This window comes from Thunnus albacares, chromosome 10 (assembly GCF_914725855.1).
Source record: "Thunnus albacares chromosome 10, fThuAlb1.1, whole genome shotgun sequence".
Lineage (NCBI taxonomy): Eukaryota > Metazoa > Chordata > Actinopteri > Scombriformes > Scombridae > Thunnus > Thunnus albacares.
The window spans coordinates 9,777,380-9,792,744 of NC_058115.1; the positions used below are offsets into that span (position 1 = coordinate 9,777,380).

Below are 15,365 nucleotides of genomic sequence, written 5' to 3' on the forward strand. Positions count from 1 at the left end.
TCTGAAGCCCACACACTATTACACTTGGTCACTAAATAGTGACCAATAAAAAATTAACCAGTGTATGTGCATACTTCTTACAGATGAAATGCCCTCCAAGTGAAAAGGCTTGTCATATGGAGATTAAAAAAAATGCCTATATCCTTCTCTTCCACATGCAGCAGCATAATCTAATAAAGGATTGGAGGCAGGTGTCATGAATGTTGAATGAATGTCAGAAATAGATATGCTAAAAGCCTATCCCAGAGCTGTCTATGACAGTCCTATTAATAGGGATGGTAGGCTGGCTTGGTTTTTTGAAGATACTGTATGTGCTCTCTCACACTCAAAGCTAAGTGCTGTGTGTTTTCTGTGTGCCTAGTTAAGTGGTAAATGTTGTACCGTAGGTGTAGAAAAAAAAATTTTGGCGGCCATGTTTTATGAACAGAGATACCTCCATCACATGCCATGGCATGTGGGCTGGTGTTTTCATCACTGTGGTACAACGCATAAACATCTTTCTTAGCAGGGACCCCCACAGGACTGTAAACATAGTCTCTTGATGCTGTGTACTGCAGTGGTTATGGCTCAGTTGGCTAGCAGTGATAACACAGTGGTACTTACACATGTGTTCACATGTAAGCATGTGAGCATGATTAGTTGTGTGTGTGTGTGTGTGAGTGTGAGGTGGTCTGGCTGCATGTTATCTGTAGCTCCTCTTTGAATCAGAGTCCTGTGCACGTCCCCAGTGTTCACACATTTGTAATCCCTCCAGGACAGGTGCCTTCTAAAAGAGTTCTGTTAAATGCTGTGCAGTCAGAAGTGTCAATGTGCGGATGCTGTGCGCGAGCGAGACAACAGTGTGTGTGAGGATGTGTGTATATTTCTCACCGGTTTTAGACAGAGCATCTTTGATTGGCTCCCAAACTCAGGGTATAAGTGTATTACATAACAGGGTTGGCAGACACAGGGAGGACGGACCGCGAGACTCACTCGGTGCGTCGGAAAGAGAAGCCTCTTTCTGGAATACAGCACCTTGTTACTCGACATCTCAGGCTCAGCTCTTGCGGAGGAGCATCACCTCGATCACTTCCAAAAAAGGGATTTAATTATCATGATTGTATGAACCGGACTTCTCCATGCATACACTCTCTGAACAGTTTCATGCCACAAACATGGTAAGGCTGGCTAAAGGCGTGTGTGTTTGCTCAGGGATGCTGTAGGTGCTTTGGTGCAGCTGTGCTATGGCTAGAGATAGAGGAGGATGTTGGAATGCAGTGGAGCTGCCAGTGCAGTGAATGCTGATGTGTTGTGCTGCAAAGATGATATAAGGAGTGAATTGCTTTTCCGTTCTCACATATTTTCTTGTCAGTCTCCATTCCTGTGCTTGAACATGAAACAGAGAGCATTGTCACATATGTCCATGCAAAGAGATAGATTCCTCTGCATTCATTTGCATTGACCCAAATACAGGTTTTGCGGCTTAAAGACGACTTTTTCGCCTTCTGATTTTTTGATGTTGTAACTGCAGTGTAACATAATGATGACATAGGTCATTACAGCACACAGGTAATGATGGGCATTGTGGAAAGACTTCTCTGTTTGTGTATGCGTTTACTGTATGCCATTTGATCAAAGGTATGAGGGTGTGCTAAGGCAGGAATTGGGAAGATTGATTATGTAATGTTTTTAATTTATTCAGACATGTAGAGAGGGAAAAGGGATGCAATGTATTGGAGAGGGCAGTGTTGATCTCATTAGGGAGATGGAGGGATGGAGGGGAAAGAGAGAACTGAGCAGGGAGGAACATTGGCTGTGAATGGATCTCTAGCTTTCTCTCTCCCTCGTTCTTTCTGTCTGTTACCTATATTACAGCAGATTGATGGGGACTGGAGAGATTGTGCTTGGAGTGAATGGGGCTGAAAATGGAGTGGTGTTGGAGGGGGGAGAGGAGGAGGTGGGGGGGGGGGGGGGGGGTGGATTAGGCCAAGCAGACATTACAGTAAGGGAGCAAGAAGCAAGACTGACCTCAGTGCCAAGGCTCATCTGTGCTGTGGGTGCTGTTTCAGGCAGAGGTCTTGATGTCAGATAGTGACGGTCAAGTAGAACTGCTTCGGGTTCACTAGCGTGTTTGTGTTTTTTTTTAACTATCCATTCGTGCAATAAATGATTTAAATCAAATTCCTCTTCCTGAATCAACAATGATTTTTTAAATCTTTTTGAGCACTATTCATTGGTCCTGTTTCCATGGCAGCGTGACACATGTTTTTGCGGTAATCCTCCTCTCTTCCTGTAGTGGAGAGCTTTGAGATATAGGCTGGAGCTATTGTTACCCCAGCTCCCAACCCTGTGTGATTCCTGATTGAATCAACCTATTCAATGACATCTTTGATCTTAAACCTGCATACAGAGGCGTATACTGTCTGTATACCTTTGCATTTACATGGACATGGAATTGATCATGTTAGTGGATTCTCTAATGTGATCGGTTTGCCACATTAATATTTAATAACAGGGTGATATAAAATTTATTCAGTTGTCACCCTTTGTGCTTGCTCTTTGTGTGTGTCCACTCACACACACATACACACCTAAATTTGGAAATACTCTGGTGCATCCTGAACTGTCCTTGCCTCATCCCATCATCTTGTCAATACCAGTGAAGCATCCTCATCTGTCGCCATGACGACGGCAGTTCTTTCCCTTCCAGGCATGGACGTCCCTCCCTGTGTTCACTCCTCAGCCCTGGTTGGCTTATATCCCCTGTAGCTGTCTCAGTAAGCCATCAGGGAAGTGGGCTCTTCTACAGGTTTAAGGGGCAACAGAGCTGCTGAGTTTGAGAGCTCGGATCCTCACGGGGGGTTTGGTTTGCTGTTTCTCATGGACGTTCTTACAATCTAAATGCATCAGCACATACTGCTGTTAGAACAGCATTTTTGTGCCGGAAAGATGAGGTGCATTTTAAAAGGTCTTTCATTTTCTAAAAGGCAAAGCAAACTTAAATGATTTGACATCAGCAGAAAAACAACCATAACTAGCTTCACTTGAAAAATAACAGTAGTTTGATATTAATTAATTTTATGTCAATTCATATGACATCCCTGTCTCCAAGCCTTTGACAACTCTTTACCTGGAGCCTAAGCAGCTCCTGTCAGGCTCGGTTAGAGCTGGCTGCTCTGCCCACAGCCCCAGGGACTGGATGCATGGTTAGCTCCTGACTGGAGAATGCTGATGAACACTACTTTGGAGAGAACAATTGGAACAAACAGTTGGAGCATTGCCACAGATGCATACATAGATTTAATGCATACGAGATTTCAAGTGTGTCTGCACATGCGTGTGTATGCATTTGTGCGTGTACACGTATGCAAGGCGACAAGCTGAGTCCTCGGTGTGATGGATAGCGGTGCTGTTTGGTGGATGGACGATGTCAGACGCAGGTCCTTCTCAGGAACATTGTCCGCTTTCTCTTGTCCTTTAATGAGAACAACCTTTAGCCCTTCCAATGCCCCTAAAGAATACTGATCAGCTCACAGCCTTTCATGCCCTTACCCGCAATATAATACTCTTATCATGTACATGCACACAGCTGTACAATTTAAATTTTCAGTGTCACATAATGTCCATATTATTTATTCATAATGTTAAAATCAATAGGAAAGATTTGATGAGTCATCCTTCCATGTTTTGTCAAAGACTGTGCTGCAGATAAAATAACAAGCCCTGGTGACAGAATGAAGGAAAGGAGATTATCCCTTCACATTTGTTTGCTCCTCAGCATTTATATTTCATTAACACGTGTAATTATTCTAATGTCATAATGGGCCAATTACCGTCCCTGTGTGGAGACTGGTGCTGTGCTTCTGAACGCTGTGTTGTTTCTCCACTAATGGCTCTGCCTTTTTTGTGTTGTTGTATTTTGTTGTGCTGTGCTGTGGACTGTGTTAGCCATTGTGTTGTTCTATTTGCAGTCCCTAAGCTGCCTGTGGGCCCTGGCTTTGAGGGTGTGTATTTGCATCCATTAGTAATCTGAGTGGGTTTAACAACAAGGATTCACACAAATTGAGACCAAAATGAGGCTGAGTACTGTATTACAATCACTTTCAAATTTGATTCACATGCTGTTGTAGATCACGTGGATCCATTTTATTGGTCAGTGTCTACGGTGCTGTTGATGCTGTTTCACTGGTGTTCCCACAGTAGTGGCTTCATTTCACGAGAATATAGCATAAGACATTGCCTGTCTCTCCCTCCAAATTTTCCAGTTGATAAGTGGAGGTTCAATCGTCAACGCTGAGGCGGTATGGGACCATGTGACCATGGCGGACCGGGAGTTGGCGTTTAAGGCCGGTGACGTCATCAAGGTGCTGGACGCCTCCAACAAGGACTGGTGGTGGGGCCAGATTGATGAGGAGGAAGGATGGTTCCCTGCCAGCTTTGTACGGGTGAGTTGCCATGGCTGGCCAGCGACCATAGACACAACACACACCCACACACATACAGAGATGGAGGCACATGAACATATGCACACAAGCTGATAAATACACATACAGGAAGGTGCACATGCACAAGTATTTTTTTCATATACACAAACACACACACAAGTACAACAGCATTAATATGCTTGCTCCACACGCAGAGACACGGAGTTGAGTAATGCTTTATTTTAATAATACATAACACTCAAGAGATCAGAGAACAGCTAACTAAGTGCCTTTATCGGGTGTTCAGGGACAACGAAACAAAGATGCTGATGAGCCCCCTTTTTTTTATTGTGGCATCAACTTCAACTCCTACCCTTGAAATGCACTTAAATTTACAACAGCTTCAATTTACATCATGATTATATAATCTCACCCGTATCTGAGCTCAACTAAACCTAACACTGTTAACACTGAGGCCTGATGCAGCTACTGTATGTTATTCCACACGTCTTTCAATTAACACTTGACTTACTGAAGGAAGAATTAGCATCCTTGTTGTAGGTGGAGGCTTCCCCCAGCAGAGCACCCTCCAGACACTCCTCATGGCCATTCCCACCTGTCCACCCTTCCATATTCACTCCTGAGAGGGCAGGGCAGACAGGCTGACTGACTGTCAACCAAAAAGTATCTCTCTGTTGTGTCATTCTCTCTCTCCAAGGTGGAACCCCACCCTCCTCAGCCCCAAACAAAACAGGTTTTCTATATCAACCCCATAGCAACTCCACGGTTCCAAAACACCACGTCAAAGGTGCGTTTTCCCAGCTTCATCTACCCATCCAGCCTGCCCGCCCACCCGCCCGCTCCAGTCTGTCCACGCAACGTACCCTCGACATTACCAAACATTAACGTCCCCATAACGTTATCACATCATCCTTTACGGGGTTGATAGAGAGGCAGAACTGATGAGTCAAAAGTAAAGATAAATATCTTGTCAAAGGCTTATACTCAAATTATAGAAATGTATTCATATAGAACTATGTATTTTGGGATGATTATTCCTGTTAACATTTATGTTTATTCCTATTTTTAATATGTATGTATTTAATTGTTTTCAGTACTCTATTTACTATTGACTCTGACTATTTCTCAGTCTTAATGCTGCGCTACTAGTTCTCGTCTGCAGTCAGTGCTCTCCCACCCGTCACTCTGCTTGTCTGTGGCGCTGCATTTCTCATCTTGTGTTTGGCATTCTACCCGTCGGTTCTTTGATGTTCTCTTGGCAAACTGTGTGTCATCAGGTGTTGGCTGCTGGGCATCTGAAACCACGCTCACTTGGCCCTTTCTATGAGCAAGAGTGGAATACGCTATGTATGTGGATCTGTGTGTGTGTGTGTGTGTTTGTGTGTGTGTGTGTGTGTGTGTGTGTGTGTGTGTGTGTGTGCGTGTGTGTGTGTGTGTAAATCATGAGATTGTGCGCAAGTGTTTATGCATGTATATGTGCAGAGGGGCGATTTTTTTTTTTAGCCACACACACAGGGTGTGGGCATTGAATATCCTCTGGGCACCAGTCTCAGAAATTCTTTGGAGAGTTTGGCAGTATGTCCCTCACCTTTCTGACACGCTGGACTAAGAGTCTTACTCACTGTCCAAACTAGCAGAGACCCTCTAAAAGAGGCTCTGTGTTTGTTAGATGTGTGTTCATGTATGTGCTGTGGGTGTGTGCGTGCTGCGTGCATTCATGCTCATACTGAGTGAGTGGTATAGTACCAGTTATATGACAAAGATTTTTTGATAAGAATACCTAAATGTATCTGTTTACTAATACTTTTTTCATCAGATTTATACATTTGACACTTAACTGTGCCCATTTCTTAGCCAAATGCATGTGTGTGCGGCTCTGTGTGTGTGTGAATGTATTTGTCCACAGCTGTGGGTGAACCAGGAGGATGGGGGAGCGGAGCCAGCCGAGGGGACCAGTGAGGTGCAGAACGGGCACCTGGACCCAACCAATGACTGTTTGTGTCTGGGCTCGCCTCTCCAGAACAGAGACCAGATGAGAGCTAACGTCATCAATGAGATCATGAGCACAGAGAGACACTACATCAAACACCTCAAGGACATCTGTGAGGTACTAAAACACGTGCACAAATCCCCCAACAAACACAAACATGCACACGGCTGTTCCAGGCAATGCTTTAGTACCAAAGACGCAGTAGGAAAGGTGAATAGTAGGAACTGAAAAGTATGAGAGAAGAAGTGGTATTTGATGCTACACAAGAGTCTGGTATGAATTCTTAACACTCACTCACTCAGCCATGTTTTTTTTTCTCGATTCCAAAAACAGCCCAAAATATTTCTCTCTTTGTTAAATATGAAACCACAATATGTCAAATATATACAGTAGTGGCAGCAGCCACTTAAATTTGTCATTATATTATGAATCAAGTCAAAGTGACAAGCTCAAACTCACACCCAATAAAAGTAAACAAAAGCCTTAGCAAGTCTTTTATTAAGATCTAAGACATGACATGCCCAAATTTAGAGTCAAATACTTAGATATGTTAACAATTTAATGCTTTAAATTCTGTGAAGAAATATAATTTTGTCTTTTTTTTTAAGTTAATTTTTCAATAAGTTGTGAATTTCTCTACCTGCGTATACAGTATGCATGGGCTTGATTTTACATTACTCCACTATGCAGCAGAATACATGTAAGCATGTATAGTGCATATACAGCTGATAAACTATTTTATATAACATGTAAGAGTATAATTAATACGTTATGATATATAATAATACATAATAATACATAAAACATTTAAATGAGCAACCAGCTTCATGTGTATTTTATTTATGATAGCAAACAGACCATAGTCATAAACAAACACTATTGCATATTTCATGACATGTACAACCAGTTCGTCTTTCTGCTGATGCTGTAAAAATACACAAAAATATCACTGAAGTAAAATTACTTAATTGATCCTGTTTGTGAAAGTTATCCATACTATAAACATGTTAATGATATGTCAATCAAAGAAGAAGCCTCTGTTTGACACCAGTAGTGGTTGAGTACAAGTTACGGAGCGTTCAGTTAAGAGTCACAGGGAAAACAGGATGAAATACCTTTGCTGCCTTATGACTTTGGGTGGCCAGGTCTCTAGTTTATAAATTTTTGCTTGTCTAATCATCTCTCCTTAATCCTCTGTATACCCTTTGTCTGTCATCCGGGTGAAGTGTAATGTTTAAAAATAGTTGCAGTAATGCGTAAATTTCACCTTCTCACCTCTGCACTTCCTGCCTATGGGAGCACCTGGCGTTTTCCAACTTGTAATAAACATGCACAGACAAGCAGTGTAGATGAGGTAATAGACATTTCTGGAATGAAGGGCTTTCTATTTTAAATCGCTACTTTGATTTTTATTATTTGCATTGAACTCGACTCAAGAAACAAAACAAGGGCTCAGCATGTGTATTTCACAAAGACAACAGGGAGAATTCTGGGTAGTGGAGTGTGAAATAGCAAAAACCTACCTCTTACAGCAAATCTTTTCCCAAAGCGCCGAAGCTTCAGGGCATTTAATTAACCACAAGAATGGGACTGACAAATTGGGGCCACAGTTCGACCTACACAAAATTGTCTTTGACTCTCCAAAAAGTCCTGCAGACTCATTGTTCATTTTGATTTAGATAAATTACATTTAAGGAATGACTTAACATGTTTATTACCAGGAATTAACAAACACATTGATGAGATGTAACAAGCTAAGGCCCACATTGTACATTTCTGGAGCATTTTCTGACTCATAGCCTTCTAGCCATGTCACATTTGAGGAGCTGGCCCTCAAACTGCATCATCTTCAGAAGCCTTAACATAGTTGTAACCCATATTGTTGCAGGGCTACCTGCGCCAGTGCAGGAAGCGTGTGGACATGTTCAATGATGACCAGCTGAAGGTCATCTTTGGGAACATCGAGGACATCTACCGCTTCCAGATGGGCTTTGTTAGAGACTTGGAGAAACAGTACAACACAGAGGAACCCCACCTCTCTGAAATCGGACCATGCTTTTTAGAACATGTGAGTTCAAATATTATCTTCCTTCTTTTTTTTTTTTTTTTTAAATAAAAATTAGAATAAATAGGCTCAGACACACTGTCCAGCTGAGAGCAGCTATAATTGCTGATAATTTTGTTAGGCCTGTTATCTCAAGATCAGAACTTAATTATCTCGTTATTTTGAGATAACAGTTAAGTTGTGCAGATAATTAAGTCACCAGCAAACAGTTTATCTCAAGATAACGAGATAATTAAGTAATGATCTTGAGAAAACAGCTCTAATAAAAATTTTAGCAACCGTAGCCGCTCTTCTGTACATATTGGCAGTCTTCTCCTCAGCATGTTTTATTTAAAAGAGGATCAGTACTTCTTTCCCTCTCTGATCATGGCCTTCCCTGCTCTTTTATTCTACAGCAAGATGGTTTCTGGATCTATTCAGAATACTGTAACAACCACTTGGATGCCTGTATGGAGCTGAGCAAGCTGATGAGGGATGGCAGGTACCAGCACTTCTTCGAGGCCTGTCGCCTCCTCCAGCAAATGATTGACATCGCCATAGACGGCTTCTTGCTCACCCCTGTCCAGAAAATCTGCAAATATCCACTCCAGTTGGCTGAGCTTCTCAAATACACTGCGCAGGAGCACAGGTAGCGTACGCTTTGGCCAGGATCACATTTAATTTGCTGAATGTGTTGCTGTTTGATAGGAGTTCATTTGTTTCTAAAAAGAATCTATTAGCGGAGCATGGCTGTATTGTGGATGCATTGTGTTGCAGTAGAGCTGCTGCAGGTGTTGGGTTTATTCTGCTGAAGCAGTGATTATCCATGCATGAACTGAAACAAGTGTTTGCACCATTTTACCAGCTTTCTATGAAGATTTTAGAAGAAAACATTAATCAAGGATTCTCAGTTGTATTGAAAATATATGCTACCGTACTGCAATTCATAACCGACATTTTCATTTCAGTGCACCAACATATGAATAATTGCACAGAACTCTGTATAGAAACAGATTACAGATTGAATATAAATCGGGTCTTTTCCTGGCTCATGTACAAGCATCAACATTTTCCACACACAGCGCATGCACGTCACAGAAGCACAGTACACAATGTAAACATTTGCAGAGGGTATCTCGTGCACATACGCATACGTGAGCATCCAGATGTGCAAACTCATGCGTGCAAGAAACATGCTGTAAGTGATTCAGCGTGTCTCAGCCAGCTCCAGGTCATTCACAAACCACGCATTCTCAGCCAGAGAGGGACAGGTGCCAGCTCTGCCAGCGAGGCCTGCCAGATCGCAGTGTTTGACTGTTAGGAGCTGTGGAGAATCTGCCAGATATAGGCCCGCTCTCTGTCACACACACACACACACACACACACACATTATCTTCCAAAGTGAGGATTGGATCCATAGCACATCTAAGCCAAAGGGATAAATCCAGCTCAGTTAGCATAGAAGCAGCCAGAGTTAACTGTGGATAGAGAAAGTGGCTGATTAGAATTAAATGGTGGTGTGTTATTTTGACTGTGTTCCAGCAGACATACTGCTTTTACTAGAGTTTATAACCCCAGTCCTTTAATAGGCCATTCTGTGTCTTTCACTACTAGTACAGTACATGTCTTCTTTAAAGAGTGGCCAGTCTCCAAGAGCTATAACTTTACCTTTTAATACCCCAGGAGTAATTATGTGCACACTGTGTCTGTAGCGACTATCGATACGTGGCAGCAGCCCTGGCAGTAATGCGGAACGTCACCCAGCAGATCAACGAGAGGAAGAGGAGGCTGGAAAACATCGACAAGATCGCCCAGTGGCAAGCCTCTGTTCTGGACTGGGAGGTATGTGTTTGTATCGACTGCGGAGTAATTACCGAGCATCTGATGTCCACGGATGTTGTTTTATTGGCTAAATCTGGTCTAGTCTGTGTAGTCCAGCTTTGTAGTTACAGTTACTTTTACCCCATATAGCTGTCACCAAATGTGAATAGCTTTCCACAACCTTGTGTTTACTTTGTGAAAACAGTCAATTTGATGTTTACATATTCAGAGTCACTCCCTGAATTCCTCACATTTTTGTCTTTTGAAAAGTGAAGCTTTATGGATTTTTATGGGCTTTCAGACTGCGACATAAATAGGAGGACAGATATTTTACTCTTGCACTGTAACTGTCACCAAATTTAGACAGATTTCGACAACCTCAAGTTAACATCGTGAAAAAATGTCATTTAACATTTGTATATGACTTTAAAATCCCTAAAGTTACTCCTTAAATCCCCTATGTGTCTCTCTTTTTCACAAACTACAAAGGACATCTTCTAAATGTTCACTTCAAGACATTCAGACCTAGACATAACCTTGCATTAGATGCCTAATCATCTAATATAACATCTTTTAACAACATTAGGCTTTTTAACTTTTGGCAGTTGCATCTATTACCTAGTAATGTCTCTGAATATCTTTTTGATTTATTAATTGTGTATCTGTTTTCATGCGTGTGTGTGTGTGTGTCTAGGGGGATGATATCTTGGACAGAAGCTCGGAGCTCATCTACACTGGGGAGTTGTCATGGATCTATCAGCCGTACGGACGCAGCCAGCAGCGAGTTTTCTTCCTCTTTGATCACCAGCTGGTCCTCTGTAAGAAGGTAGGCTGTCTTGTCTCTTTGTTCACTTTCTCCCTTTTATTTGAAGACTTTGTTGGCTGAAAACAAGCTGATAAGCTAAAAACGCACCCCCAGCCTGTGTTCTTGAAACTTGTGTATCACATGCTGATGACGGAGATGCTTGAAGACAATGTGACTCCTTCAACCTTACTTGAGAGCTGCAAATAGATTACATAACACTGCATGAGACGCATCACCCCTCAGTGAAGATCCGTTCAAGTACTCAGCACCTTTCACAAAATGGAGCTGTGGTAGTTTGGGCTTTAATGCACAGAGGCTGCGCTCTCCTGTCAGACGGATGTTCACGCTCGGCTAGGCTCGACAGTACATGCACACGGAAACGCAGACACAAATGCGGACAGACACTTAGACACAAACATACACAGAGACAGAGTAACCGCAGCATCACAGGCGCACACACGTGTACACACTAAGGAACAATAATTTCTCAAACACACTGAAAAAGTAGCATATATATGGATATACTGTCTTCCTGCTTCTCTATCCTCCCCTTTGTTCATCTCCTTCTGTCACGGTTGAACATCTGTGGCACCAGAAATGAACTCTGGTATGTCTGCAGATCACCACATGTGTTAGCTGTTATGGTCCACTGGAAAAAAAAAAGCTCCAAGACATACTAAATTATAAATTTTAGTCTTTGTTCTACACTTCCTTCTCCAGCATCCTCAGTGCCACATGTGTAACGGCAGCCCTCGGGGGTGTGTTAGTAGTAGGTTGCATGTAGCCTTCCATCTTTTCCTCCCATCTCTTTTCTTATCAGCACACAGATGCAGATTTCTCTCTGCACGCTCATTAGATGATTTTTTTTTTTTTTCTTTTTTACCTTCATTGACCTTCTAGTGTGACTGGATGTTATTTTGTCCTAAGGCAATGGACTACAGAGATTGTTTTATGTGGACGTCTTATTCATGCAAATAATCAAAGTTGGGTTGGTTAAGGTTACTTGCGCTTGACGTATTTACATAGAGTTTAAATGATAAGTCGAATGGTTGATTAGTTCCACTTTATCCAGTGTGAAGATTGGTGGCTTTACTCTGTCTTAGGTGACAGTAAATTTAACATTTTTGAGTTTTGGGCTGTTGGTCGGAAGAAACAAGCAATTTGAAGAGGTCACCTTAGACTTTATGAAATTGTGATGTACATTTTGCTCTATTTGTTGACATTTTATAGACCAACGATTTATAAGTTAATCAAAGAAATACTCATTAGTGACTTATCAGTGATGAAAATAATTGTTAGTAGCAGTCTTTTACTGGTGTAGTTGAGCAATATAAATCACATATTTATAGTTTTTATGAGGCTTCGGTACTTCTAAAATCAAAAACGATACTTCAAAATCAAAGAATTACTCCAAATCTGTTGTGGGTGAAAAATATGAAAACAAAATATATTTTTGATTACCACTATTTATCTGTACTGTTGTTAATCTGTACTGCTAATTTACAATACGTCTTACACAGTGTAGTTACTGCTGGTGTTGCATTAAGGGGACAGAATATTAGAAACACAAAATGCAGCCTCAAAAAATGTAGTTGAATCAACACCTCTCTGATGCAAACCTCAATATTAATCAATTATTTATTCTTTATTATTATTATTTTTATTATTAATTATAAGCTTCACAAAGATATAATTTAATGCAAGGTTGTTGCATTACATTGCACTTGTATATCTTATAAACTAGTATGTGACAGTGCCAGGGTTAAAATAGCAGTTCCTACCTTTTTTATGTCGTGATACCACGGAATGAGCAGATTTGCAGAGAAATTTGGCATCCTGCAATGTGTATGGAGGGTGCTTGTATGTTTGGGCAGCAGATGGAAAGGGTTGCATAAGACAGACTCTCAGGATACCACGGATGCTTGTTGACACCTATAAGGTTCAGCACACACATGCACACACGCACAATAATAGACACCTTCCCTTCCTCTTCCACAGGATCTGATACGCCGGGACATCCTGTACTATAAGGGCCGCATTGACATGGATCGCTACGAGGTGCGGGACGCCATAGACGGGCGTGACGATGACTTCAACGTCAGTGTGAAGAACGCTTTCAAACTGTGCAACAAAGACAGCGAGGAGATCCACATCTTCCTGGCCAAGAAGCCGGAGGAGAAGATCCGCTGGCTCAGGGCCTTCCACGAGGAGAGGAAGATGGTGCAGGAGGATGAGAAAATCGGTTAGTCGCGCGCATCTCCGCACCTCCCTGTTAGTTTCAGTCACAATGGGCACACAAGAGCAGTGATAAATTGTTTTTGCTGCAGCACACTACAAAGCACGTTTTCAGCACAAAACATGAGCTCCCTGATGTAATGCACATAACATTCAAGCCATACCGTAGTTGTTATTAAATGAGTGTTGCAAATGTATTAATGTATTTATTTACTGCTGAAAATGTCGTCAAAAGTGATAAATTTATATGTAAAGAAATAATATTTCATTATTATTATTATTATTATTATTACGGTTTGGGTAGGTTTTGTGCTTTTTATGACTTTGTTGTGAAAAGTTAAACCTAAAGAATACCTCATAGTTGTTAAATCACAGGAAAAGACTTCTCGTGGCCCTTTTTTTTTTTTTGTCCCTGTGTGGAAACATTTTACAAAATACTGTATCGTTTGTTTAGGTTTTGAGATTTCTGAGTACCAGAAGCGGCAGGCAGCCATGACAGTGAGAAAGGTGACCAAACAGAAAGGTGAGGCAACAAGAAGATATCAGGTGATTTCCCTTTTCTTTTCCTCGCTGGTGTGCTCTGTCTTCTCATCGCTGTTTACTCTCCCTTCAACCTGCTCTCTTTTTTACTTTCTACACCTCTTTTTGAACACGCATACCTTGCTTATGAATGGACCTAGACTAAGTGTGTACTAAGTAAGCTAGAAAAGTCACGTGGCTTCATGTCTTCTCGCTTTTTTACCTTCAACATTTCCTATGAATTAAATGTCTGTCAGCCAATACACGAGGAAGACTTGATGTGTGTAGTAAAGCAGCTGTTAAGCATCAATGAAAAGACAGAGGGCTGTTTGCATGAAGTATTGAGTTTAAAGGGTGATTCCAGTGTTCAGGACATGTGGGTTCTGTGTCATGCTTGTCTTGAGAAAATTTAATACCTCAGACAACTGTTTGCGTTTTTTACTTTTACTGACTTAGGGTGGTCGTTGGTGCTTACGACTTACCCAGAAAATATACCCTAAACAACAAATGCCTTTTTGTAGGTGCAATTTTTCAGTAGTTTCTTCATTATGTCTTAATTATGTCAGCAAGTAACTTTTAGAAGAAGGAGCCTCTACTTTACATTGTGTCATATAACACAATGGAACAAGTGAGAGGAAACATCAAGGTTAATGTGTCATTTTTTCAATTTTACAAAATCTGTGCCACAAATGTCAAAACGCTATGACAGTGATAAATGAACCCCAACAGCCACCAACTATCTCAGTAACAGAAAAAAAGATGTCAGACAAGTTATTTAAGATGCTATCTACCAACAAAGAGACACAGACAGAGGACCCACATGTCAGTACTGCTGGTATCATCCTTTAAGATTTAGCCATTTTAGCGCTAGGCTAGATGTTTGTACATTTACCATTACTGATGTTCTTGCTATTGCCAGTGTCACAATAAAGCATGACCATCCATTAAGGTATTAATTAACCAATGACCACTGCTGGAATGTTCTCTCTGACATTAGGATCCCTGTAGATGTCTGTCAGAAGTAAATGTTGTGTGTTTCTAAGTGCTGTATGTGTACATGGCTGGCACAAGGTGAAGTACTCTCTTGAATTTCAGATTCATTTATAGATTTCATCTTGAGAAAGAGGGCCATGTTGTATGGACATGGTTTGAAAATGATAAAGGTATATGCATTAGAGTTCTCCTTAGAGCTAGCACAATAAGATGCCATGGCAACTGCTAAGCAGCATTGGGAGGTGTTGTGATTAACGTTGGCATTGGAGCATGCAGTCACTGTCCAATCTGTTTACAAGCATTGTCTTGACTATCCAATATAAACAGGTTTCACTAACACAAATAGATCTAACCCTTCTAACTGCTAAAACAGTGTTTGGCAAAATACCCCGTAACAAAAAGACACTGTTTCTCATCTTTTCATGTTTTTTTAAGATGCCATGGCAACTTTTGAATATTTCATCTCCAAATATTGACTGTATCTAATTTTTAATTACACTAGCATAGTTGTGATGCTTGTAGACTGTAGCTAAA

At 41.3% G+C, this 15,365-nt stretch overlaps 1 protein-coding gene across 6 annotated transcripts in view; it reads left to right on the forward strand.

Moving 5' to 3' along the window:
- Window positions 1–15,365, forward strand: part of LOC122989891 (rho guanine nucleotide exchange factor 9) — a 44,394-nt gene that overhangs the window by 23,258 nt on the left and 5,771 nt on the right. For 3 of the 6 annotated variants that reach the window (XM_044362910.1, XM_044362913.1, XM_044362916.1), the window contains 9 exons: window positions 4,245–4,424; window positions 5,122–5,211; window positions 6,331–6,531; window positions 8,303–8,482; window positions 8,875–9,107; window positions 10,171–10,300; window positions 10,974–11,105; window positions 13,083–13,326; window positions 13,774–13,842. In XM_044362910.1, the coding sequence (XP_044218845.1) occupies window positions 4,245–4,424; window positions 5,122–5,211; window positions 6,331–6,531; window positions 8,303–8,482; window positions 8,875–9,107; window positions 10,171–10,300; window positions 10,974–11,105; window positions 13,083–13,326; window positions 13,774–13,842 (1,459 nt within the window). Of the gene's footprint in view, window positions 1–1,021; window positions 1,158–4,244; window positions 4,425–5,121; window positions 5,212–6,330; window positions 6,532–8,302; window positions 8,483–8,874; window positions 9,108–10,170; window positions 10,301–10,973; window positions 11,106–13,082; window positions 13,327–13,773; window positions 13,866–15,365 lie in introns of those variants that run through there. The other 3 variants (XM_044362914.1, XM_044362912.1, XM_044362911.1) reach the window with 3 other exon arrangements.